This window comes from Aotus nancymaae, unplaced genomic scaffold (assembly GCF_030222135.1).
Source record: "Aotus nancymaae isolate 86718 unplaced genomic scaffold, 86718_ANA_hifiasm-v0.15.2.pri h1tg000040l, whole genome shotgun sequence".
Lineage (NCBI taxonomy): Eukaryota > Metazoa > Chordata > Mammalia > Primates > Aotidae > Aotus > Aotus nancymaae.
The window spans coordinates 102143719-102171457 of record NW_026988454.1 but is presented as its reverse complement, the minus strand read 5'-3'; the positions used below and the strand labels follow the sequence as shown (position 1 = coordinate 102171457).

At 36.4% G+C, this 27739-nt stretch overlaps 1 protein-coding gene across 3 annotated transcripts in view; it reads left to right on the top strand.

The window, feature by feature from the left end:
• Nucleotides 1–27366, top strand: part of PHF3 (PHD finger protein 3) — an 83311-nt gene extending 55945 nt beyond the window's left edge. For all 3 annotated transcript variants that reach the window (XM_012460896.2, XM_012460898.2, XM_064360932.1), the window contains 11 exons: nt 1374–1557; nt 4850–4994; nt 5078–5234; nt 6823–6939; nt 8958–9089; nt 10059–10194; nt 18221–18416; nt 19486–19633; nt 21876–21965; nt 24084–24279; nt 24500–27366. In XM_012460896.2, coding sequence (XP_012316319.2) covers nt 1374–1557; nt 4850–4994; nt 5078–5234; nt 6823–6939; nt 8958–9089; nt 10059–10194; nt 18221–18416; nt 19486–19633; nt 21876–21965; nt 24084–24279; nt 24500–26628 — 3630 coding nt within the window. In that variant the 3' untranslated portion in view covers nt 26629–27366. The remainder of the gene's footprint in view (nt 1–1373; nt 1558–4849; nt 4995–5077; nt 5235–6822; nt 6940–8957; nt 9090–10058; nt 10195–18220; nt 18417–19485; nt 19634–21875; nt 21966–24083; nt 24280–24499) is intronic.
• The last annotated feature ends 373 nt before the right edge of the window (nt 27367–27739 follow it).

The window sequence follows — 27739 nt, the reverse complement described above, 5'->3', positions numbered from 1 at the left end:
AAGGCTGGGCATGGTGGCTCACATCTGTAATCCTAGCACTTTGGGAGGTGGGGGCGGGTAGATCGCTTGAGGTCAGAAGTTTGAGACCAGCCTGGCCAACATGGTGACACCCTGTCTTTACTAAAAATACAAAAATTATCCAGGTGTGGTGGTGGCACCTATAATCCCAGCTACTCGGGGGATTGAGGCAGGAGAACTGCTTGAACCCAGGGGGTGGGGGTTACAGTCAGTCAAGATCGTGCCACTTACTCCAGCCTGGGCAAGAGTGAAACTCTGTCTCATAAATAAATAATAAATAAATAAATAAATAAACAAACATTAACAATTGTTAATATTTTGAGAAAGCCCTCTATCCAGTCTGTATCAGAAAAGAAACTGAGGTAAGTCCGATTCTGCAAATGCATGTACCATACAAGTGATCACTACTTCCTTTTCTTGTTGATGTGAACTGTTGACTCTTATTTGGACTTGTCTGATGTTAGTTTATGAAATCTGCTTTTCTTATCCCTGGATTTTTATGTTGAACTATTTATTGAGTTTCTGTTGTATGGCATAGCACTACCTGCCTTGGGTGTATAATATTGAAGCATGTTCCTACTCAGAAATGTCTAGTTGCAGAGGCAAAAAACAAAAAAAAAATTAGAGGATTCTTAGTCTAGAGAAAAATCACTATTTTGATTTTACCCTATTTTAAAACCTGATGATATATCTGTCTATATGGCGTCCCTCTCCCTGTCTTTTAGGCACATTAGCAGGATGTGATTACTGTCTCCCAAGTGTCTCAGAATTCCAGTTTTACTAGTAATTCTTGGTGGATTATAACTAGAACCAGAGTATCAGATACTCTGATGGTTTATTTTACCTCAAGGGAATTAAAATTGCCATTAGGCACACTGGGAACTTAAATTGATACACTTACTGTTATTAGTGAACTTAATTTCATTTGTTTTAGAAATACACTGAAAAATATAGATACTTGTTTCTTCACAGTTTCCTTTTCCCGTATCCACAGCCAAATAAGAGAATTCTTACTACCTTATTTTTAGTTTTCTTTCTACTAACGGTATTGGGAGCATGATCTCTAGATCCTTTGTTTCCGCTTTATAAGCTGTTATGTGTTCTACACACAGTAGGTGCAGAATAGATTTTGAATGAAAGAGTGAATCTCATTTTACCAATAATCAGGAATTATTTTTGTACGTCTTAAAAAACATTTAAACACTTACTGGGCCAAAGAATGGACTATGTTTGCTATATTAATAGGTTGTAATATTAGGTCTAATTTTTTTTAATCCACATACTATTGAGGCTTACCTTATATTTAAAGATTGTTTAGTGGTTTTCATTCTAATGAATTCAGTACTATTTTTCAGGAGTCTGGTGAAGGCAGAAATTCATCAGACTATAGAGATAACGAAATTAAAAAATGGCAGCTAGCTCCTCTTCGTAAGATGGGACAACCAGTTTTACCTCGGAGATCCTCAGAAGAGAAAAGTGAAAAAATACCAAAAGAGTCTATGACTGTTATTTGCACAGGAGAAAAAGCTTCAAAACCAGGTAGTGAGATTAACAGAAATAATTATATACTAATATATAAATATATATATATCTTATTTAATATACAATTAATTAATATTCTTAGGGAATTTTTACAAATTTAACATTTTAATGACAATAAAAATAGGTTATGTGATTGACCTTACTTGTAATTAAAAACTGTTGCTCTAAATTCTGGGGAAGCACTAGTAAAATTAAGGTAAGACCCCTCTTCTCATGGCACTTAAATACTAATGGAGGAAGGCAGTAAGTTTGTAAGTAAGAAAATTCCATGTTATTTTACAGCTTGTGAAGAAAAAGTGGAGTCATGGGATAGATAGTAAAAACTGGGTTGAGTAATGGGACTTCTCTTTTAGATGGAATGGAGGAGGTAACTTGTGAGATGAGAAATGAAGGGATGCAAAGATTTTTGGAGGAGATACTAGGTAAGGGACACATCAAATCTTAAGGCTTTGTGGTAGAAACAAGCGTGACGTTTGAGGAGGAAGAAACCCAGCCACTATGGAGTGATTAGAAGGTAATTCATGAGGGATAGAATAGTGTTAGAAGATGAGGTCAGAGAACATATAGGACCTTTGGGGTTATGGCAGAGTTTATATTTTGTTCTGAATGTTGTGGGAAACCTTTAGAGGGTTTTGTACAAGGGAGAACTCTGGTTGCTCTTTACAGTTTGGATTGTAGGAGGGCAGGAGAGAAAGAGAGTAGACTCATTAGTCTATAGCAATAGCCTAGGAAAGAAATGATAGTAGCTTGGAACAGAAACACAGTGAAGGTAGTGAGTAGTGGTCAGATTCAGATATGTTTTATAATAGAGTTGACAGAACTTGCTGATGGATTAGATATAGGTTGGTAAAGGAAAGAGAGTCTGAGAAAAGAGAAAAAGGTTTGGAGAGGAAAAATGAAAAATTATATTTTGGCCTTTGTGAGATTCCTATTAGACATCCAGGTGGAAATGTTTTGAGTAAATCTTTGGCTGATGAGTCTAGAGCCTATTAGAAGACTTTGGAGGTTGGTATATAAATTCGGGATTTACTAGTGCATAGCAGTTAATACAGGTAAAATATCCCAAATCTGTGAATCTGAAATCTGAAACTTGAATGCTAGCATGATGGTCAAAGACAATGCTTGTTGGAGCATTGTAGATTTCAGATTTTCTGATTATAGGATGCTTCACTTGTAAGTACAATGCAAATATTACAAAATTTGAAAAAATCCAAAATTGAAAATACTCTGTTCCCAAGCATTTCAGGTAAGGGGATACTCAACCTGTATTTAAAATCATGAGCTTAGATGTAAATAGCTACAGAGTTTGATAATGAAGGGACAGAAGCAGAGCGCCTGGGGAGCACCAGCATCTACCTTTATTTTATTATTTTTGGATAGGGTCTTGCTCTGTCACCCAGGCTTGAGTGCAGTAGTGCAGTAACAGCTCATTACAGCCTTGAACTCCTGGACTCGAGCTATCTTCTTGCCTCAACCTCCTGAGTGGCTGGGACTACAGGTGTGCACACCACACCTGGCTAATTTTTTGATATTTTGTAGAGATGGTGTCTCAGTATATTGGCCAGGCTGGTCTCAAACTCCTGGCCTTCAAGTGATTTTTCCTGCTTTGGCCTCTCAAAGTGCTGGGATTACAGGTGTGAGCCACTGATCCTGGCCATCAGCATTTAAGAGTTGGGGAGAGAAGATGATATATAGCAAAGGAAACTAATGGGTGGCCTGTGAAGAAAGGGGAGAACTGAGACTGGTGATCTGGAAGCTAGGTGAAGTGTCCAGAAGAAAGGAATGACCAAATGATGTCTGGACATCTAATAAGATAAACACAAGATTATGAAGTCTATGACTTAGCGAAATGGAAATCATTGGTGACCTTGACTAGAATGGTTTTGGTGGAGCAGTAGGGACAAAAACCAATTGTAGTGGCTTATGAATGAATGGAAGAGTGAGGAACTGGAGATAATGATTACAGATAACTCTTTCAAGGAATTTTGCTGTTGAAAGAAACAAATCCTCTAGTAGCTAGAAGTGGATGTGAATTTTTTTTTTTTAAAGAAGTTATTATAGCATGTTTGAAAGACTTATGGGAATGATCCAATAGAGAGAGAGAGAGAGAGAGGATGATGATGATGATGATGATGATGATGATGATGATGATGTAGGAGAGAGGTGATAGTATGGATGTGAAACTCAGGAAGAGACGAGGGGATGGGATTCACTTCACATGGAGGGAGGTATTTATCATAGAAAGGGACAGCTCAACCACTGTATAGTAGGGAAGACTTTATGTGGTAAGAGGAAGAACTGATGGAGGTAGGTTGGATTTGGTAATGGGAAAATGTGATAGCTGACATTTTTCCATTTTCTCAGTGAAATATGAAGAGCAAATCAAAAAGGTTGTAGTTGAGAAGGAGGTATTGTGGTTTGAGATGAGAGGATAAAAAGTATGAAATAGCTATCTTAAAAAGTGGGAGAGCAAATTTATTAGGAAAAGTTAATAGGATAAGGGCAAAATGTGACGTACCTACTTAAAACTTGTTATAAGTTTGAAATGATGTCTGTCAGTACCAGTGCTTATTTTTCTCCCATTGTCTTCAGCTGTTTGTTGTCTATTAGGATAAAAGTTGGCTTTCAGCAGGGTTGTGGTTTTGCCAACACAGACATTTAAAGGAGAGAAAATAAAGGTATTAAGTATACAGGTTAATGGTATTGGACTATCTAATCTAAGTTTATAATGTAGAAAAGTGAATACATGAAGATGGTAAAATGATGGATTTAAGAATTGTTGGAATTAGGAGATTCTAGAATAAATTGTGCTGGTATCATAGGTCAGAGCAGTGGGATGTTTGACATTGAGATTTTGGAGATGCGTGGGAATTAGTAATGATAGAATAAAAATAATTTGAAAAGCTTAACATTCAAATGATTAATATTAAGCACAATTAAAACCAGAAGAGATTCATCCGTTTTGTGGTACTGGGTTATTGTCTGCGCCTAATAAGTTCAGATCAAAATTTCTAAATAGCTTTTTAAAAGTTAGTATATATATGTGGTAATGTAACTAGCTCTGAAAGTCATTATCTAAGTTGAGGAAAGAGTAGGACCAGTTTTTAGTCACTATTCATTTTAATTTTAATTAGAATTTCAGTGTCAGGAATATTTCAGTATGGACCGTGGGTTCTGATCTTATTTCTAAATAGTGACTTTTAATCAGTTTTGTTTATAAACTTACGCATTAAAAAGGAAAAATATTTTTAAAAGCAGTGTAATGAGTTCTGATATTTATTTAAATTAGGTACTCATGAGAAGCAAGACACGAAAAAGAAGAAAGTTGAAAAAGGAGTTGTTAATGTACATCCTCCTGCTTCTGCTTCTAAGCCTTCTGCAGATCAGATCAGGCAAAGTGTCAGACACTCTCTCAAAGACATACTTATGAAGAGGTAACATATTATTATTATTATTATAGATTTAATAATTACGCTTTATATATTTGAAAAATTAATAGAATTGTTCTAATTTTAAGACTTACAGACTCAAATTTGAAGGTACCAGAGGAAAAGGCAGCAAAAGTTGCCACAAAAATTGAGAAAGAGCTTTACTCTTTTTTTCGGGACACAGATGCTAAATATAAGAACAAATATAGAAGTTTAATGTTCAATTTGAAAGATCCTAAAAACAATGTAAGTATGCTTTGTTCACGTTTATGCTTTTAACTTTCCTGAATATGTATCTCAAATTGTAATGTAACAGATCTGTTATTTATTAATTGGAGATTAGAATTTCCTTTGATGTAGAACATATAATTTTAATAGTCTTTTTGCTAGTGAACTAAGAATTCTGCATACTAATTTGATAGCATTAACCATTTAGTCTACTGAAATGCTAAACGTGTCTTAACCTGATTTATATGATTTTTTTCTTTTACTGTCCTTATATAATCCAGTTTATTAAAAAGTTCATATGTATTCTTCAAAAACTTTTAAGCTAAAATTTGTAACACTATTTTTTTGTTAAATCTGGAAGTAGAGCTATTTTGTAGTTACATCTGAAGATAGAGTAAAAATGCTTTTAAATTGTTTTTATCTAAATGTAATTTATTAAGAAAATACATAACTTTAGTCCTAAAGATAGTCTTAAATATGACTTTAGTGCCAAGTATCTTTTAGCAATGGAGTGAATGTTAATTAAAGCCCTAATTTTTTCTTGGGATTTCTTGTTTGAGACAGAAGAAATCTGAACTCTGTGCATGTGCTGATGCGTAGTCTTAAAAATGACCTTAGTTCCAAGTATCTTTTAGCAGTGGAGTAAATGTTAATTAAACCCCTAATTTTTTCTTGGAATTTCTTGTTTGGGACAGAGGAAATCTGAAATCTGTGCATGTTCTGATGGATGTGCGTGTGCGCGTGCGCGTGTGCGTGTGTGTGTGTGTGTGTCGTTAGCTCTCAGTGCCAAAAGTAGGTCTCTGATAAGTACAATAAGCAAAAGTCACGCCAGTGAACATTTTAAAAGTTAAGAACATGACTGATGTCTTGTGCATGACATTTAGCTAGGTTCATCAGCAGTTTTTTACTATAGATGACTCTAGGTAACAGAATGTAATTAGAGCAACTTTTTTGCATAAAAGGTTTTCACACAACTAATACAAATTTGTATAAGGATATTTACACAAATATGTGATTTGAGGTATTTTCTTGACGTGTACTAACAGAGACATAAAAACATACGTTGTACATTCTGCCATTATGGTCTGGGGGATCAGATGTTTCTAGAATTACATAATTGAAGTTTTTCTTCAGTAATTAAATGAAGATTTATTTCCCTCAGGTTTTTTTCTTGCAGTTCGTTCTTTGCTCTGCAGTTTCCTCCAAGGCTGTCAGGATTTAAATATGTAAAATCTTAAAACTGTGAAGACATTACATTGAATAAAGCTCTTTGATGTAGTACCTTGCTATACTATAGATTGTTTATTATTATGGTTAGATTGTGTCCCTGGTAGACTTAATACAATTTTTGGATAGGTAATATAGTTCTACTGTACATGCTTCTCCATATATGTTGATTTTTATGTGAAATATGTGTTTTGCTGCCTTAGATAAATTCCTAGAACACAAAACTGTCATTTAATCTCTATGTAGTAGGTAATATATAAATTATTAAATATTTGTAAATCAGGCTTCAAAAATTACATCTTTATTACAAGTTTCTGTGTAGTAACCACTCTTTTAAATGTTTGTCTCCCCTTCTATTCCTATCTTAAAATCCTTTCAGATATTATTTAAAAAAGTACTGAAAGGAGAAGTAACCCCTGATCATCTGATAAGAATGAGTCCAGAAGAACTAGCTTCTAAAGAGTTAGCTGCTTGGAGACGAAGAGAAAACAGACATGTAAGATTATTTATAAATATGCATTTGACTATCAAAATCTATATTTTTCAGCCATAGGATAAACACTATACAGAGGTAAATTCAACACAGACTGCACAATAAACAGACTTTCTGTTACATGCTTCTTTTTTTTGGGAGACAGAGTCTAGCTCTGTTGCCAGGCTGGATGGCACGATCTTGGCTCACTGCAACCTCCGCCTCCCGAGTTCAAGTGATTCTTTTGTTTCAGCCTCCTGAGTAGCTGGAATTATAGGCATGCGCCACCATGCCCAGCTAATGTTTGTATTTGTAGTAGAGATGGGATTTCACCATGTTGGCCAGGACGGTCTTGATCTCCTGACCTTGTGATCTGCCCACCTTGGCCTCCCAAAGTGTTGGGATTACAGGCGTGAGCCACCGCACCTGGCCTACATGCTTCTTTTAGTTACTTTCCATTCCTCTAGTTCTTAAATTCTGTGGTTTCCTTGATCTTGCCAGTTTTTTTTTCTCATTTTCTCCAGTTATCAGGTTACAGAGTTACCTTGTTTTATATTATAGTATGTAAATAAGAAGAATGGGAGAAGAATTAACATCTTTCCATAATCACATCTGTAGTTTTCAGCAGCACAGTTTGAAGGTATTTTGAATATTGGTAATTTGTAGAGCCAGGTGAATTAAGTCAGAATAAAAATGTGTACAGGTTTATCTCATATTCAAAGTTTCAAATGCCAAAAGCTCTGAAAAATAAAGTTATTTTCGCATAACTAATTTATTGATAAAGTCTGACCTTAATTGTCCTGTGTGAATGTTCATATTCACAGAAATATTGTATATTTGATTATGTGGTGCTGTCTCAGACCTAATTGGAGTGTTATCTAATATAGAGAATGTGCACCATATTGCATTTTTAAATTTAAAAATTCTGAAACTCAGCAGATAGCAAGAGTTTTTGTTTGGAGATTGTGAAAAAGATATACAAGTACCTTTAAAAATTATGTTAAAAGTATGTTGCTTAGTGCTATTGTGACAGTGAGATAGTCATATTATCCATTTTTTTTATTACAATGGCATCAAATGTTAGCCCTTTATTCTAAAAGATACATGATATTTTTGTTCATAATACTTAGTTACATCTGAGGCATATAGACGTATGCCTCCATATACACGTATGCCAGATCTAGTTCGAAGCTCATCTGGAGGCCTTGATTTGACATATCATACTTCTTCATACATTCCTTTACCTTCATCCTGTGTAATTTCTCCTCCTCTTATGTTTTGAAAATAGTATCATCTCCCTTTCTTTCCCTCCATATCCCAAATATGCGCATGCCTCTCTTCTGCTTTGAAACTGTGGCTGCAAGTATCATCTGCATCAGAAAATGCCAGCTTGTTCTTTCTAAAGGCCATGTACCTGATTTTTCTTTAAAGGATGATTTATACTTAGCAAAGGCAGTCCCATCTATACCCTTCTATTCCTAGCTACCTTTATACTACTTCTTGCTATACTTGCTTAAATTTTATGTTTTGTTGCTAGGTTTGTTCAACTGGATTTTCAGGGTCACTAAGCAGGCTTATTTAGGAGACAACTAATAAAGGACTGTCAGATTGGTCATTTGAATAAACTTCTATTGTGGGGAATATTAGAACATCAAATTAGGAATTTAGGAGCAAGATAGTTTTTATTTCCCTGTGGCAGTTGCTAAAAAGTACGAAATTGGCAAACAGATTTCAAATATAAACAGTATGTTTCACCACTTTGTAAATTACTTTGGACTTCAGTTGCCTCCTGTTATAAATGTACATATGAACTTCTCACGGTTGACGTATGGGGTCTAATTCTTAGAACCCCAGTACTTAAAACTGTCTCTGGCATATAAAAGTACTCAGAATATGTTTGTTATATGAGACATTACCTGAAGATTAAAAGTCATCTGTGTGATGATTCATTTATTTTTAGGTAACCTCTTATCATTATTTAAGGTGTACATTTGGAAATACATACTTTAAATGTAGTATTTTTAAAAAGTATTTTCTGTTAGACCATAGAAATGATTGAGAAAGAGCAGAGAGAAGTAGAACGACGACCAATCACCAAAATAACTCATAAAGGTGAAATAGAAATTGAGAGTGATGCCCCAATGAAAGAACAGGAAGCAGCCATGGAGATTCAGGTAAGGATAGATATGCCACGTTTTATAGCTCAAATCATGAAGATTCAGAAAAGATTTTTTCTCCTAATGCTTTTAAAGTAGAGAAAATAATTTTTAAAATATGCATCCATTTTAAAGTAGCTTTATTTTGTTGGTTTAGTGGCATTTTTGAGTGTTGTGTAATGTTTCTTTTAGTGTGCAGATTGCATTATAGGTACCTGTTAAACACTTATTAAAATGTAGATTCCTGGAGTGCTCTGATATAGTGAATTTCTTTTTATTTTTGGTGGGGATAGTGTCTTGCATTGTTGCCCAGATTGTACTGCAGTGGAGCAATCTCTGCTCACTGCAACCTCCACCTCCCAGGTTCAAGTGATGCTCCCACCTCTGCCTCCCAAGTAGTTGGGATTACACATTCAAGTGATGCTCCCAGCTCTGCCTCCCAAGTAGTTGGGATTACAGGCATGCACCAACATACCCAGCTACTTTTTATATTTTTAGTAGAGAGAGAGTTTCACCATGTTGGCCAGGCTGGTCTCAAGCTCCTGATCTCAAGTGGCCTGCCCACTTCAGCCTCCCAAAGTTCTGGGATTACATGTGTGAGCCAGTGTGCGTGGCCTGACTTAGTGAATTTTTTAGTAGGCTTAGAAATCTGTAAATGCTTCTTAGGCAGATTGTCATTTGATAGGTGGCATAGCTTTTCTTATTTTCAAAAATCAGTGAAGAAATAAAGTCTTACTAGAAATAATTTAAAGTCTTATTAGAGAAGCCTTGAAGAATGCGGGATGTGTAAAATTTTGTTCTATTTTAAGTCACAGTTAAAAGCCAGCATTCATTTTCTTAAGAAATAGTTAAAAAAAACAAAAAACAAAAACCTATCAGTGGAACAATTTCATTTTAGAAAAATATAAATGGAAAATATAATTGGACTTTGATAGCTGAGGCCAAGTTTTTTCATCTAAAACTAATTTTTACTTTCACTTATGTTAGGAACAAACTGCCAATAAGTCATTGGAGAAGCCAGAAGGATCTGAAAAACAAAAAGAGGAGGTTGACTCCATGTCTAAAGATACCACTAGTCAACACAGACAGCATCTCTTTGATCTCAACTGCAAAATCTGCATTGGTAATTATAAGTTTTTCTTCCTATAATTTTGCATTCATTATCAAAGGAGGATACTTATATGCTAGTATATGTAATTTAAGTAGGTTTTGTTTTCCCAATATTGGTGGTAAGACACTCATTCAGTCTTTGAGCAGAAGCACTTTTCTGTGACTGGTGTTCTGGGTTGAGGTATATTTTAAAAACTCTTCTTACCAGAGTCAGATGACAAGAATTTTTTTTTTTTTTAGCATTCTGCTTGCATTTTTTAATATCTAGAGATTTCTGGAAAATCTTTAGGTTTCTCCTATGAGTGAGAACATGTGGTGTTTGATTTTCTGTTCTTATATCAGTTTGCTGAGAATGATGGTTTCCAGGTTCATCCATGTCCCTACAAAGGACACAAACTCATTGTTTTTTATGGCTGCATAGTATTCTATGGTGTATATGTGCCACATTTTCCCTGTCTAGTCTATCATTGATGGGCATTTGGGTTGGTTCCAGGTCTTTGCTATTGTAAACAGTGCTGCAATGAACATTCGTGTGCATGTGTCCTTATAGTAGAATGATTTATAATCCTTTGGATATATACCCAGTAATGGGATTGCTAGGTCAAATGGAATTTCTTTTTCTGTGTCCTTGAGGAATTGCCACACTGTCTTCCACAATGGTTGAACTAATTTACAGTACTACCAACAGTGTAAAAGTGTTCCTATTTCTCCACATCCTCTCTAGCATCTGTTGTCTCCAGAGTTTTTAATGATCGCCATTCTAACTGGTGTAAGGTGGTATCTCAGTGTAGTTTTGATTTGCATTTCTGTAATGACCAGTGATGATGAGCATTTTTTCATATGTATGTTGGCCTCATGTATGTCTTCTTTTATAAAGTGTCTCTTCATATCCTTCACCTGCTTTTGAATGGGCTTGTTTTTTTTTTTCTTGTAAATCTGTTTTAGTTCTTTGTAGATTCTGGATATCAGCCCTTTGTCAGATGGGTAGATTGTAAAAATTTTCTCTTATTCTGTTGGTTGCTGATTCACTCTAATGACTGTTTCTTTTGCCATGCAGAAGCTGTGGAGTTTGATTAGGTCCCATTTGTCTATTTTGGCTTTTGTTGCCAATGCTTTTGGTGTTTTGGTCATGAAGTCCTTGCCTATGTCTGTGTCCTGAATGGTTTTGCCTAGATTTTCTTCTAGGGTTTTTATGGTGGTAGGTCTTATGTTTAAGTCTTTAATCCATCTGGAGTTAATTTTAGTGCAAGGTGTCAGGAAGGGGTCCAGTGGCTTTCTGCACATGGCTAGGCAGTTTTCCCAACACCATTTATTAAACAGGGAATCATTTCCCCATTGCTTGTTTTTGTCAGGTTTGTCAAAGATCAGATGGTTGTAGATGTGTGGCGTTGCCTTCGAGGCCTCTGTTCTGTTCCATTGGTCTATATCTCTGTTTAGGTACCAGTACCATGCTGTTTTGATTACTGTAGCCTTGTAATATAGTTTGAAGTCCCATAGTGTGATGCCTCCAGCTGTTCTTTTTGCTTAGAATTGAATTGGCTATATGGGTTCTCTTTTGGTTCCATATAAAGTTTAAGGTGTTTTTTTCCAGTTCTGTGAAGAAGGTCAGTGGTAGCTTGATGGGGATAGCGTTGAATCTGTAAATTACTTTGGGCAGTATAGCCATTTTCACAATATTGATTCTTCCTAACCATGAGCATGGAATGTTTCTCCGTCTGTTTCTGTCCTCTCTGATTTCATTGAGCAGTGGTTTGTAGTTCTCCTTGAAGAGGTCCTTTACCTTCCTTGTTAGTTGTACTCGTAGGTATTTTATTCTCTTTGTAGCAGTTGTGAATGGCAGTTTGTTCTTGATTTGGCTCTCTTTAAGTCTGTTATTGGTATATAGGAATGCTTGTGATTTTTGCACATTGATTTTGTATCCTGAGATTTTGCTGAAGTTGCTTATCAGTTTCAGGAGATTTTGGACTGAGACAATGGGGTCTTCTAGATATACAATCATGTCGTCTGCAAATAGAGACAATTTGACTTCCTCCTTTCCTATTTGAATACCCTTTATTTATTTTTCTTGCCTGATTGCTCTGGCTAGAATTTCCAATACTATATTGAATAGGAATGGTGAGAGGAGGCATCCTTGTCTGGTGCCAGATTTCAAAGGGAATGTTTCCAATTTTTGCCCATTCAGTATGATATTGGCTGTTGGTTTGTTGTAAATAGCTTTTATTATTTTGAGATACGTTCCCTCAATACCTAGTTTATTGAGGGTTTTTAGCATAAAGCGCTGTTGAATTTTGTCAAAGGCCTTCTCTTCATCAATTGAGATAATCATGTGTTTTTTGTCTTTGGTTCTGTTTATGTGGTGAATTACATTTATAGACTTGCGTATTTTGAACCAGCCTTGCATACCTGGGATGAAGCCTACTTGATCATGGTGGATAAGCTTTTTGATGTGCTGTTGCAGGCGGTTTACCAGTATTTTATTGAAGATTTTTGCATCTGTGTTCGTCACGGATATTGGCCTGAAGTTTTCTTTTCTTGCTGAGTCTCCGCCTGGTTTTGGTATCAGGATGATGTTGGTCTCATAAAATGATTTGGGAAGGATTCCCTCTTTTTGGATTGTTTGGAATAGTTTCAGAAGGAATGGTATCAGCTCCTCTTTATATGTCTGGTAGAATTCGGCTGTGAATCCATCTGGACTTGGGCTTTTTTTGGGTGGTAGGTTCTTAATTACTGCCTCAACTTCTGCCGTTGTTATTGGTCTATTCAGGGTTTCGACTTCTTCCTGGTTTAGACTTGGGAGGATGCAAGTGTTGAGGAATTCATCCATTTCTTTCAGTTTTACCAGTTTATGTGCATAGAATTGTTTGTAATAATCTCTGATGATGGTTTATATTTCTGTGGAATCTGTGGTGATATCCCCTTTATCGTTTTTTTATTGCATCTATTTGATTATTCTCTTTTCTTTTTTATTAATGTGGCTAGTGGTCTATTTTGTTGATCTTTTTGAAAAACCAGCTACTGGATTTATTGATTTTTTTGAAGGGTTTTTTGTGTCTCTGTCTCCTTCATTCTGCTCTGATCTTAGTTATTTCTTGTTTTCCGCTAGGTTTTGAGTTTTTTTGATCTTGCTTCTCTAGCTCTTTTAATTTTGACGAAAGGGTGTCGATTTTTGATCTTGCCTTGCTTCTCATATGGGCATTTATTGCTATACGTTTTCCTCTAGACGCTGTTTTAAATGTGTCCCAGAGATTCTGGTATGTTGTGTCTTCCTTCTCATCGGTTTCAAAGAACATCTTTATTTCTGCCTTCATTTCATTGTTTATCCAGTCAATATTCAAGAGCCAGTCGTTCAGTTTCCATGAAGCTGTGCGGTTCTGCGTTAGTTTCTGAATTCTGAGTACTAACTTGATTGCACTGTGGTCTGAGAGACTGTTTGTTATGATTTCCATTCTTTTGCATTTGCTGAGGAGGGATTTACTTCCAATTACGTGGTCAGTTTTAGAGTAGGTGTGGTGCTGAGAAGAATGTATATTCTGTGGATTTGGGGTGGAGAGTTCTATAAATGTCTATTAGGTTTGCTTGGTCCAGGTCTGAGTTCAAGTCTTGGATATCCTGGTTAATTTTCTGTCTGGTTGATCTGTCTAATATTGACAATGGGGTGTTAAAGTCTCCCACTATTATTGTGTTGGAGTCTAGGTCTCTTTGTAAGTCATTAAGAACTTGCTTTATGTATCTGGGTGCTCCTGTATTGGGTGCATATATATTTAGGATCGTTAGCTCTTCTTGTTGCATTGATCGTTTTACCATTATGTAATGTCCTTCTTTGTCTCTTTTGATCTTTGTTGGTTTAAAGTCTATTTTATCAGATGAGAATTGCAACTCCTGCTTTTTTTTTGCTCTCCATTTGCTTGGAAAATCTTTCTCCATCCCTTTATTTTGAGCCTTTGTGTATCCTTGCATGTGAGATGAGTTTCCTCGATACACAACACTGATGGGTTTTGGCTTTTTATCCAATTTACCAGTCTGTGTCTTTTGATTGGGGCATTTAGTCCGTTTACATTTAGGGTTAATATTGTTATGTGTGAATTTGATCCTGTCATTTTGATGCTAGCTGGCTGTTTTGCCCGTTAGTTGATGCAGTTTCTTCATTGTGTCTCGATGCTCTTTACCAATTTGGTATGTTTTTGCAGTTGCTGGTACTGGTTGTTCCTGTCTATGTTTAGTGCTTCTTTCAGGAGCTCTTGTAAAGCAGGCCTGGTGGTGATGAAATCTCTGAGTAATTGCTTGTTTGTAAAGGATTTTATTTCTCCTTCACTTATGAAGCTTAGTTTGGCTGGATATGAAATTCTGGGTTGAAAGTTCTTTTCTTTAAGGATGTTGCATATCGGTCCCCACTCTCTTCTGGCTTGTAGGGTTTCTTCTGAGAGATCTGCTCTGAGTCTGATGGACTTCCCTTTGTGGGTAACCCGACCTTTCTCTCTGGCTGCCCTTAGCATTTTCTCCTTCATTTCCACCCTGGTGAATCTGATGATAATGTGCCTTGGGGTTGCTCTTCTTGAGGAATATCTTTGTGGTGTTCTCTATATTTCCTGGACTTGAATATTGGCCTGCCTTGCTAGGTTTGGGAAGTTTTCCTGGATAATATCCTGAAGAGTATTTTCCAGCTTGGATTCATTCTCTCTGTCACTTTCAGGTACACCTATCAAATGTAGATTAGGTCTTTTCACATAGTTCCATATTTCTTAGAGACTTTGTTCATTCCTTCCTTTTTACCCTTTTTTCTCTAATCTTGCCTTCTCGTTTTATTTCATTGAGTTGATCTTCGACCTCTGATATCCTTTCTTCTGCTTGGTCAGTTCGGCTATTGAAACGTGTATGGTTTGCAAATACTCTTGTTGTGTTTTTCAGCTCCATGAATTCACTTATATTCCTCTCTAAGCTGTTTATTCTCATTAGCATTTTGTCAAATCTTTTTTCAAGGTTCTTAGTTTCTTTGCATTGGGTTAGAACATGATGTTTTAGCTCAGAGAAGTCTCTCATTACATACCTTCTGAAGGCTGTTTCTGTCAATTCATCACACTCATTCTCCATTCAGCCCTGTTCCCTGGCTGGTGAGGAGTTGTGATCTCTTGGAGGAGGAGAGGTGTTCTGTTTTTGAGTGTTTTCATCCTTTTTGTGCTGGTTTCTTCCCATCCTTGTGGATTTATCCACCTGTCGTCTTTGTAGTTGTTGACTTTCAGATTGGATCTCTTAGTGGATGTCCTGTTTGTTGATGATGAAGTTATTTCTGTTTCTTAGTTTTCCTTTTAACTGTCTGGCCTCTCTGCTGTAGGACTGCTGAAGTCCACTCCAGGCCCTGCTTGCCTGGAGATCTCCTGCAGCGGCTGCAGAACAGTAAGGGTTGCCGCCAGTTTCTTCTTCTGCTATCTTTGTCCCAGAAAGCTACCTGCCAGATGTCAGTCTGAGCAGTCACCTTTATGAGGTGACTCTTTGGATATATGCGTGTCAGGCAGCTGCTTGAGGAGACAGTCTGTCCTTTATAGAAGCTCAGGTGCTGAGCTGTGAGCTCCGTTGTTCATTCAGAGCTGCTGGGCAAGTACGTTTAAGTATGCTGCAGCAGAACTCATAAATGCCTTTTTTTTTTTTTCCCCAGGTGCTCTGTCCCGGGGAGTTAGGGCTTTATTTATAAGTTTCTGTCATGCTGCTGGCTTTTTTCAGGGCTGCCCTGCCCAGTGAGGATGCAGCCTAGTCACAGTCTGCCTACAGAGGCTTTGCTGAGCTGCTGTGAACTCTGCCCAGCTGCCGTGTGAACTTCCCTTCAGTCCCTCGCCCTTTCGCTGGGAGCTGCAGTCATGAGCTGCTCCTAATCGGCCATCTGGGATCCGTCCTGCCAGATGACAAGAATTTAGCCATTAGAATGAACATGTGGGCAGTAGTGATGATACTTTCATTTACTAAAGGAAAGGAGTAAAATAGCATTTATATTTTATTATTATATATAACAGACAAATCAGAAACTGAAATTACTTTTTTTTAAAAAAGCTATTTATTTTTAAGAGCAATTTTAGGTTCCTAGCAAGATTGAGAGAAAGTTACAGAGATTTCCCATATAACTGCTGCCTCCATACATGCATAGTCTCCACTGTTATCAACATCCCACACTACAGCGGTGCAGTTATGACAGCTGATGAACCTACATTGAAAAATAACGACCCCAGATCCATAATTTACATTGGTGTTCACTCTTAGAGTTGTACATTCTGTGGTTATGGATAGATGTTAAAGACATGGATCTGGTATTATAGTAGTATACAGAGTATTTTCACTGTCCTAACAATCCTCTTTACTCTGTCTATTAATCCCTTCCCCCAGCACCCCCACCAACCCCTGGAAACCACTGATCTTTTCACTGTCACTCTAGTTTTGCCTTTTTCAGAATATTGTATAGTTGGAATCATCTAGTATGTAACATTTTCACATTGGCTACTTTCACTTAGTAATATGCCTTTAAGCTTCCTCTCTGTCTTTTCATGGCCTGATAGATAGCTCATTCTTTGTAGCATTGAATAATATATTCCATTTTCTGGATATATAGCTTATTTATCCAGTCACTTACTGTAGGAGTGGCTTGTTTTATTATAAAATAATAAATATAAATAAAACTTGTCTTATTTATAAAACTTGTTTTATTCCAAGTTTTGGCAATTATGAATAAAACTAGTATAAACATCTGTATGCAGCTTTTTGTGTGGATGTGTTTTCAGCTTCTTTGGGTCAATACAATGGAGCACAATTGCTGGATTGTATGTTAAGAGTGTGTTTATCTTTTAAGAAACCTCCAAACTATTTTTCACAGAGGCCGTGCCATTTTAACCTTCCTAGCCAGCAATAAATGAGAGTTACTATTGCTCCACATCCTTGCTAGCATTTGGTGTTGTCAGTATTCTGGATTTTGGCCATTCTAATAGTTGTGTAGTGTTACCTTTCTGTTGTTTTACTTTTGCATTTTCCTGATGACATATGTGGAGCATCTTTTCATGCTTGTATGCCATCTGTATAGCTTCTTTGGTGAGATACCTCTTCAGGCATGTATAGTCATGAACTGTTGCTGATAATCCAAACCTGGATACAGATATACAGATTTGTCTTAGTTCTTTATGTTACTTCTCAAGACTATTGGAATTTGGTGTGGTTTAGTTAAAAGATAATTGTCAGAGAACTAAGAAACCTGTTTTAGGTTCTAGTAATAATATTTTTATTTTAGCTTGTTTGAGTTGTTTAACATTCTCTTCTTCTAAGTTTTCACATCACTAAGAAAGGAATTATACTCTCTAGTCCAGGGGTCCAAAGCCTCCAGGGCCACAAACCTGTACTGGTCCATGGCCTGTTAGGAACTGGGTTGCACAGCAGGAGGTGAGTGGCAGGTGATTGAGCATTACCATTGCCTGAGCTCGGCCTCCTGCCAGATCAGTGGTTGCATTAGATTCTCATAGGAGCGCAAACCCTATTGTGAAATGCACATGTGAAGGATCTAGGTTGTGTGCTCTTTATGAGAATGGTTGATGATCTGAGGTGTAACAGTTTGATCCTGAAACCATCTCTCCCCTCATTCCCTGTCCAAAACTGTCTTCCATGAAACTGGTTCCTAGTCAGAGAAAGGTTGGGGACCGCTAATCTTTTCCATATTTTCTCATGATAAGTTTTACATGTAGGAAATAATTGTAAAGTGATTTTAAGGGAAAATTAACTTTATTACAGGTAGAACCATGCACGATTTGCTTTGAATTTCATTTCAAATAAGCTTAGATCCCTGTATATAGAAGAGGGCTGGCAGTGGGAAGAACACAGGTGAATTTTCTGCTGATTCTTAAATGTGGTTATAATATAACTAAATGATGACAGTTAGATATTACCCCAGGAAATGTATGGTTACTCAACAATCAAATCATAGAACCTGAAAAACTTTAGAAAATGAAAATGGGTCAAGTTGTGAAAGTTGCAGTTAACAACAACTGGTTTCTTTTGGTGTATTCTGGGCTTAGGTCGAATGGCACCACCTGTAGATGATCTTTCTCCAAAAAAAGTAAAAGTTGTTGTAGGAGTAGCTCGTAAACATTCAGACAATGAAGCAGAAAGTATAGCAGATGCATTGTCTTCAACCTCAAATATTTTGGCTTCTGAATTCTTTGAGGAGGAGAAACAAGAATCTCCAAAGTCAACATTCTCTCCTGCTCCACGGTAATTTTCTCTGTTATAAATTCTATAATACTCATTATATATCTTTACCAGATTATACTTGCAAATTTTCAAAAACAGAAAAGTGACATATTGGGAACGTGTCGTTTGAGAAAGTAACTGTGTTTTCCTGTACTTTGAGATAAAACAAGACTTTGAAAGTAAATTTATTTTGAGTGGTTTGAGTGAGAGATATGAGTGTGTGGGGAAACAGCTTTAGAATTCTCTTTAATTGTGTTGATTCTCTCTGGGCGCAGTGGCTCATGCCTGTAATCCCAGCACTTTAGGAGGCCAAGGTGGTGGATTATGAGGTCAAGAGTTCAAGACCAGCCTGACCAACATGGTGAAACCTCATCTCTACTAAAAATACAAATTAGCTGAGTGGGTGGTGTGTGCCTGAAATCCCAGCTACTCAGGAGGCTGAGGCAGGAGAATTGCTTGGGAGGTCGAGGTTGCACTGAGCCAAGATCATGCAATTGCACTCCAGCCTGGGTGACAGAACGAGACTCTATTTCAAAAAAAAGAAAAAATTAATAATCATAATCATTGTGCTGGTCCTAAAAGTCAGCACTTTGGGAGGCTGAGGCGGGCAGATCACAAGGTTAAAAGTTCGAGACCAGCCTGAGCAAAATGGTCTAACCCCGTCTCTACTAAAAATACAATAATTAGCCTGGTGTGGTGGCATGCGCTTGTAATCCCAGCTACTCAGGAGGCTGAGTCAGGAGAATCGCTTGAACCCAGGAGGCGGAGGTTGCAGTGAGCTGAGAAGGTGCCACTGCACTCCAGCCTAGGTGACAGAGTGAGACTCTCTCAAAAAAAAAAAATTATTATTACTGTGCTGGTCCCAAAAGTCAGGGATAGATTATTAAAGAAGAAATGCTTTAGCCAAGAGGGAAGATTTTGTAAATCATTATTATTTAAATAGGAATGTAATTTTATAAAATGAAAGTGTGAACTCTTTGTCAATAGCCTCATATTTTGGCCTTCTTCACCTGCTAAAATAACAATGTCTAAGTAGGAAATCAGCTTATTCATCAGCTTGTCTTTAGACTTTTTTCATATCATTTTCTAGTCCAGAGATGCCTGGAACTGTTGAGGTTGAGTCTACCTTTCTGGCTCGATTGAACTTCATCTGGAAAGGTTTTATCAACATGCCTTCTGTGGCAAAATTTGTTACCAAAGCCTATCCAGTATCTGGCTCCCCTGAATACTTGACAGAGGTATTGTGAACTTTTCTGCTCTTCTGTGCATGAATTGATATGTGTGTTTCTGAAAGTAATAGGGAAATAAGGCGGAGTTAGTAATAAAAATATGTATTAATAGTGATTCTTCAACAGTTCAAGTAATATAATTATGAATTAACAAATGGATCTTTAAAATTGTAAAAACAAACTATACTCTGAAGGTTTTAAACTGCCATGTCCTGCACTTTTCTCAAGGTGTACTACCTCACTGTGTCAGAGAATTAAAAATCAATGAGAGTCTATATGGATATCAAAGTTTTTCTTTGAATACACACTTAAATAAAAGATTTACACATTTTTGGCCTTTAATGTTAACCCGTTAAGAAGATTTTTTTATTGTTGAACAAGTCTTCTGTTTTCCCTACTGTTTATATTTCCCCAGCTTCATGACTACAGTTCTTACCTACCTATTTCTGTGAATGTGGTTTATGTAGACTGGGAGTTGAAGCTTTACAGCTACTTGAAAACTAGTGAGACTAGTGACCATAATTGCTGCAAGCAGTACCCTTGGTTGGTTTTACGCCTGGGGGAAATAGGAAGAAACTATTATGTAGTATTTATGGAAAATAAGCAGCAGTAATATAATATTGTGATAAATGAGATGACATTTTTGAACTATTTTGAAGGAAATATATTTTTATATGTGTATGGAAGAAAAATAAATCAGTACATATATGTTGTATTTATATTGAGATCATATTTTGCAATTTTGTTCATATATGACCTTTCTTATTTATTCTGTTTTCTTATTTTAAAGAATTAAAAGATATTTTAAAATTCCGTTTAGTATTTCAAAAAGCCTAAATCATATATGTCTATTTTTTTTAAGGCTAACATAAACTTTTCTTTGGATTAGGCTGGAATTAGTTTAATTCAATGTAATACTGTTTATATAATGTGGATCAGTTTTTTTCGTTAGCCATTGTGGTGTTTTTTTTGTTTTTTTTGTTTTTTTTTTGAGACAGTCTTGCTCTGTTGCCCAGGCTGGAGTTCAGTGGCATGGTTTCCACTTACTGCAACCTCTGCCTCCTGGGTTCAAGCCATTCTCCAGTCTCAGCCTCCCATATAGCTGGGATTATAGGTATGCGTCACCACACCTGGCTAATTTTTGTATTTTTAGTAGAAATGGGTTTCACCATGTTGGCCAGGCTGGTCTCGAACTCCTGACCTCAAGCGATCTGCCTGCCTCTGCCTCCCAGAGTACTAGAATTACAGATGTGAGCTACCACATCCAGCCTAGCAGTGTGTTTTCAATTAATAAACAGCCTAATCACTTTTATATACAGTTTGCTTGATAAATATTTTTAAAATGTGAGTTTTATAAGAGAGAAATGAAATGATGTTTCTGAATAAATCTGTTTAGAAATTTAATTTTGATCATTCCATGGTGAACATAAATATTCCTTTAATTGGAGAGTTAAGCCCTTAACTACAAAATCCTTTGATTTTAAACATTATTATTATTTTCCCTTCTGAGACACAGTTTTTTTGTGGTTGCTTTCCAGATTTTCACTTCCATTTTGTACTTGTTTTTAGTTTGGGACTAAGCTCCCAAATAAAATATTTTAAAGTAGTTAATAATTGAATAAACTAGATTGAATTTAATATCAATTATGTTTTTATGATTTTTCTCAGTCTTCATGGAAAAAATAGAAATGTACTGAAGAAATTTTTAAAGATTAATTGCTTTTATATGCGTAGTCATTTGTTTTCAGAAAGATTGTGCCTTTAAAAAAAAAAACCTTAAATGATTACAATATTATTCTCCTCTGTGCAAAAATACACTCTATAATTATATTTGGTAACCTTTGAAATTCAGCTGTTAATTATTAAGGAATGTTCCTGCCTACTACTACCAAAAGGGGGAGGTTACAATCTCTCCTAATATTCTGGAATGTGCGGTGTTCTTCCTGAATTGGTAATGTGGTATGTTTGCCATTGCTTCCCTTTCCCATCTTTCATAGTGAGATTGGGTAGAACTCAGAATTTTTCTTAGTAGCTGTATTTTAGGCATCAGTCATTTGTAGTTGGCATTTTAAGTAAAGCCAAATTGTTCTGTCTATACTATGTTTTCTGATGTATTTTTTATAATCTTATTGACTTTTTATTACTGCTTCAAATTAGTCTTAGAACCAATTTGTTTGAATTATTAATGTCATAATAAAGATATTCTATATATATATTGATCTCTTTTTTTTTTTTTTTTTTTAAACCACAGGACCTACCAGATAGTATTCAAGTAGGTGGCAGGATATCACCTCAGACAGTTTGGGATTATGTGGAAAAAATAAAAGCATCAGGAACCAAGGTGAGGAAAACTTTCTTCACTATGCCAGCATGGGAAAATGTTTAGGAGGGAAACAGTTCAGAATTCTTATGCAAGGGTGCAAGGTCTCCTGGGGAAAGGAGGCAACACACATTTTAAGTCCACATAATATACCTCACAAAACTGAACTAAAGCCATTTGCTGAGGAGACTAAAGAATACAGCATTTCTTTTTTTCCTCTCCTCTTCTGGGATGCTCTCTTTGTGGCTTCTGTTAATGTTTTAGAAGAAATGTTTTAGAGTAATTATTGAGATTCACCCTGGAATTTTGCCTTGTTTCTATTATAGATATCTGTTTGAGTTAGGGCACAGCTAAGCTGTGGCAAAAAAAAGAGACTCTAAAATATAGTGACTCTAAGAATATAGAAGTTAATTGGAATGTTGTCCTCATCAGTCAAACATACCAAATAGGAGTAAATGAGGAATACATGTCTAGTTGTTTCAGAGGCAGATTGCAGTCACCAACTTCCATTGGAAAGAACCTAGTCACATAGCCATACATAGCTGCTAGGGAGTCTGGGAAATGTCATGTTTATTGGATGGCTATGTGCTCAGCTAAAAGTTAAGGGCTTCTCATTAGTAATAGGAGGAAAGGAGAAAAGATACTATGAAATGCCTCTATCACAGTAATATTTCTCCTATTCCTTTATCTCTCTATATTTTTTCTTTTTTTTTTTAACTTATAGAATATTATTATAGAGGAAAATTTAATCATTAGAAGAAATCGTTTTTCCCTCTAGGGGATGCGATAGTACCTGCTGTATTACAGGTTTCAGTAAATGTTGAAGGCTTGAATAAATGAATGTTACTTTTCTACCTCTTTTTCTAGAAGTCTCTAGTTTTTCTTTGGAGTGATCCAAAATGCATAACCTTAAGCTGAAAAGAATATTTTGTTCCAATACAGATTTTAGAATTTAAATTGATACAGTGTTAAAATACAAATAAACTTTAAAGCACTAATAAAAATGAGTAGTATTACTCTTGGACATTTTGAGAATCACTCTTGAATCCACATATATCACTCTTGAATCCAAGAATTGAATCATCTTGAATCTAACACTTTATAGTGTGTCTCCAACTGAACAGATTTAAACGCTGTAATAATTGTTACTAACATACGTATGCTGATTTTTACTCTAAAAGAGGGCAGCTTAGATGACATTTTATAAGAAATGGAGTCATATTTCAGCTCAGTCACCTGTTTTCCTTAGGAGCTTGCATCAGTTTTTAGGCTTTGCAGCAAATCTGGCTCTCCCATTTCAACCATACACCATCATGAAAAAAAATCTGTTTCTAACAGTACCAAATTAATTACAAATTGTAATCATCAACTTCCATTGGAAAGAACTGTTTTCTAATGCTACCAAATTAATTACAAATTGCAGTCGTCAACTTCCATTGGAAAGAACCTAGTCACATAGCCATACATAGCTGCTAGGGAGGCTGGGAAATGTCATGTTTATTGGATGGCTAGGACTGTCTTTTCTGTCTGAAACAAAGTCAAGAACCTAGAAGCAAGCAAGAAAATTCCTAAGTAAGCCAAATTACTTTACAAAATTTATGAACTGTATGTATTTAAGGTCTCTTCATTCAGCCCTTTTTATTCCTAAATTCAGTGCCTATTAACTGGATTATTAGTTGATTTGTCTGTTTGTGTATATAAATGCATGGTAGGGTGGAAGTGTTGGGTGCTGTTAGTTCCCAGTGGGTCAAGAACATAGGAAGCCCTTTGTGGTGATTACAGCATTGGAAATCAGGATATAGTATAGATATCAGAAGACCTGGGTTTCAGTATCATCTCTGCCACTGACAAGTTGTATCTGTCCCCTTCAAAAAATTCTTTAATCACCTCGGGACTCCATTTCTTATGTTTCCATAAGAAATGTAAGCCATCAGATAAAACAGATCTATTAATGTGATCAGTAAAGCTCTTAAGAGTTACTTCCTTTTAATATTTTCTGTATTTAAGTTGGTAAACCATGTTATTTGGTACCATAAATATAAAGTTCAGTAGAATGTTATTAACTGAGAAATAGTATTTAAAACCAAGCTACTCTTTAGCTTATTATCTTAAACAATCATTTGTTATTTTCTTGAACAGGAAATTTGTGTGGTTCGCTTCACACCAGTAACTGAAGAAGATCAAATTTCTTATACTTTGCTGTTTGCGTACTTCAGTAGCAGAAAACGCTATGGAGTAGCTGCTAACAACATGAAGCAGGTTAAAGATATGTACCTTATTCCTTTGGGTGCCACAGATAAAATTCCACACCCTCTTGTGCCTTTTGATGGACCTGGTAGGTATACGTTTTAATAATAGGATAAGAATGAAATAACATGGGTGGTGGGACTAGAGAAAAGACATATTCTGCTTTCTTTCTCAGGATTCAGCCCTCTAGAGATGGCTTGACAGGGCCAGACACCATTTAATATCCTGTAATGAGTTAGATGCAGAATTTTACCCTTTTTTTTTGTAATGATTAAAAGTGATTAATTGACGTTTTTGGTTTTATACAGGGCTTGAACTGCATAGACCTAATCTATTGTTGGGCTTAATTATTCGTCAGAAACTGAAGCGACAGCACAGTGCCTCTGCTAGTACTAGTCATATAGCTGAGACTCCTGAAAGTGCACCGATAGCATTGCCACCTGATAAAAAAAGTAAAATAGAAGTTTCAACAGAGGCAGCACCAGAGGAAGAAAATGACTTTTTTAATTCTTTTACAACTGTATTACACAAGCAGAGAAATAAACCTCAGCAGAATCTTCAGGAAGACCTTCCAGCAGCAGTTGAACCTTTAATGGAAGTCACCAAACAGGAACCACCAAAACCTTTAAGATTTCTTCCTGGCGTATTAATCGGCTGGGAGAATCAACCTACTACTTTGGAATTAGCAAATAAACCTCTTCCTGTGGATGATATACTTCAAAGCCTTTTGGGCACCACTGGTCAAGTATATGATCAGGCTCAGTCAGTGATAGAACAAAACACTCTTAAAGAAATTCCATTTTTAAATGAGCAAACCAACTCGAAAATAGAGAAAACAGATAAAGTGGAAGTAACTGATGGTGAAAACAAGGAGATAAAAGTTAAAGAAGATAATCTTTCAGAATCTACAGATAATTCAGTAGTAATGGGAGAAGAAACATCATTAGTAGTAGGGTCCTCTTCCATTTCTACAGGGCCTTTGACGAGTCTTAGTCTCAGAGGTAAACCACCAGATGTTTCTACAGAAGCATTTTTAACAAATTTATCAATTCAGTCAAAACAAGAGGAAACGGTGGAGAGTAAAGAGAAAACATTAAAAAGACAGCTTCAGCAAGATCAAGAGAATAATTTGCAAGATAACCAGACTTCAAATAGTTCTCCATGCAGATCCAATGTAGGAAAAGGAAACACAGATGGTAATGCGAGTTGTAGTGAAAACCTTGTTGCTAATACAACAAGGTCTCCACAGTTTATCAACCTGAAAAGGGATCCTAGGCAGGCAGCTGGACGAAGTCAGCCTGTAACTGCTTCAGAAAGCAAAGATGGAGATAGTTGCCGGAATGGAGAAAAACACATCCTGCCTGGCCTATCACACAACAAGGAGCACCTAACAGAACAAATCAATATAGAGGAAAAGTTGTGTTCTATAGAGAAAAACTCATGTGTTCAGCAGAGTGATAGTTTAAAAGTTGCACAAAACTCATCATCAGTAGAAAACATACAGACTTCTCAGGCAGAACAAGCAAAACCCTTACAGGAAGATGTTTTAATGCAAAATATTGAAACTGTGCACCCATTTCGAAGAGGATCAGCAGCAGTGACGTCTCATTTTGAAGTTGGAAACACATGTCCATCAGAATTTCCTTCTAAAAGCATCACCTTTACTTCCAGAAGCACCAGCCCCAGAACAAGTACAAACTTTTCACCCATGAGGCCACAGCAGCCCAACCTTCAGCATCTCAAGTCTAGCCCATCTGGATTTCCATTTCCAGGGCCTCCTAATTTTCCCCCACAAAGCATGTTTGGATTTCCGCCACATTTGCCACCTCCATTACTTCCCCCTCCAGGCTTTGGCTTTGCTCAAAATCCCATGGTTCCCTGGCCACCTGTTGTTCATCTCCCAGGTCAGCCGCAGCGTATGATGGGTCCTCTCTCACAAGCATCAAGGTATATAGGGCCACAGAATTTTTACCAGGTTAAAGACATTCGGAGACCAGAAAGGCGCCATAGTGACCCTTGGGGTAGGCAAGACCAGCAGCAACTGGATAGGCCATTTAATAGGGGTAAAGGGGACCGCCAGAGATTTTATAGTGATTCACACCACTTGAAAAGAGAGCGACATGAAAAGGAATGGGAGCAAGAATCTGAAAGGCATAGACGCAGAGACAGAAGCCAAGACAAAGACAGAGACAGAAAAAGCAGGGAGGAAGGGCACAAAGATAAAGAGAGGGCACGGTTATCACATGGTGATCGAGGAACAGATGGAAAAGCAAGCAGAGATGGTAGGAATGTAGACAAGAAGCCAGATAAACCTAAAAGTGAAGACTATGAGAAGGACAAAGAACGAGAGAAAAGTAAACATAGAGAAGGAGAAAAGGACAGGGATAGGTACCACAAAGATAGGGACCACACTGACAGAACTAAAAGCAAAAGGTAAAATTTGCAGGCTGCTTCAGGATTACATTTAAATAACTGTTAAATGTTGTATCTTGTAAACAAAAGAAAGATTGCCTGCTAGGATTGTGCCATCTTTAAAATTTTTACTATTGGTCATTTGCACAACAGTGAATTCTGTGTGTTGGTGCAGAGTGCTCTGTACCAGTGCTCATCATCCCTTCTTCATACCAGTTGTCCCTAGTTATAGGAATTTAATATTTTTAAAAGTTTTACATTGCTGTATATTCAAAGATTTGTTTTATTAATATGCAATAAAGGCTTAGAAGTTTTAGTTTTATTCCTTAATTGGTAAATATGGTTAACTATGGAATATATTTACTGCCTCTAGTGAATGTCCTTTATATGATGACTAATTTGGGAGTAATGTGTGCTCTGTAAGTTTGTTTTAAATTGCACTGTTTTTAAAGAAACTGTAGAGGAGCAACAAAATCCAAGCAACTTAATAATCAGATTATGCTAATCATTTAGTTGAGCAGTTTTTGACCAAGAATCAGAAGCCCAAGGGGTACATTTATTGCTTTACTCTGCACTCATTGAAGTCACTTATTACCATATACTACAGCTTTGTGGTAGGCCATTATTTTCATTTTTGGCTCTTCAGAAACTTGAATTCTTAAGCTTGTACATGATCTTGTGTTTTGCTATCCTTTTTACTGTAAAATGTAAATATTTTAAGGGATATTTTGATTCTAAATATGATAAAAGAATTTCTCACCTATTTTGTGTGTGTGACTTGAAATTCAGTAGTAGAAGAATTTCTTCTTTAAAGCTTTAATTACCTTCAGACATTGTTTTTCTCTTACTGAGCCAAGAACATATAGACTATCTATGTCAGGCATTAGATAAGAGGAAAAACAATTTTTTAAAATCTTAAATGCTATGCTGAGATGAACTGTGTAGTTCTAAAGAGGCTAGAATTTAGAACTACCTATGAAACACTGTGCAGCTATAGCCCACTTTATAGATAAGTTTCTGAAAACTTTTACACCATCTCAATTTGGTATTCTGACTCATTAATGATTAAAATTAAAAACCACAGAACTTTAAGAGAAATGTGTTTTGAATCTTTTTATAAAATGTGTGATTTAGCC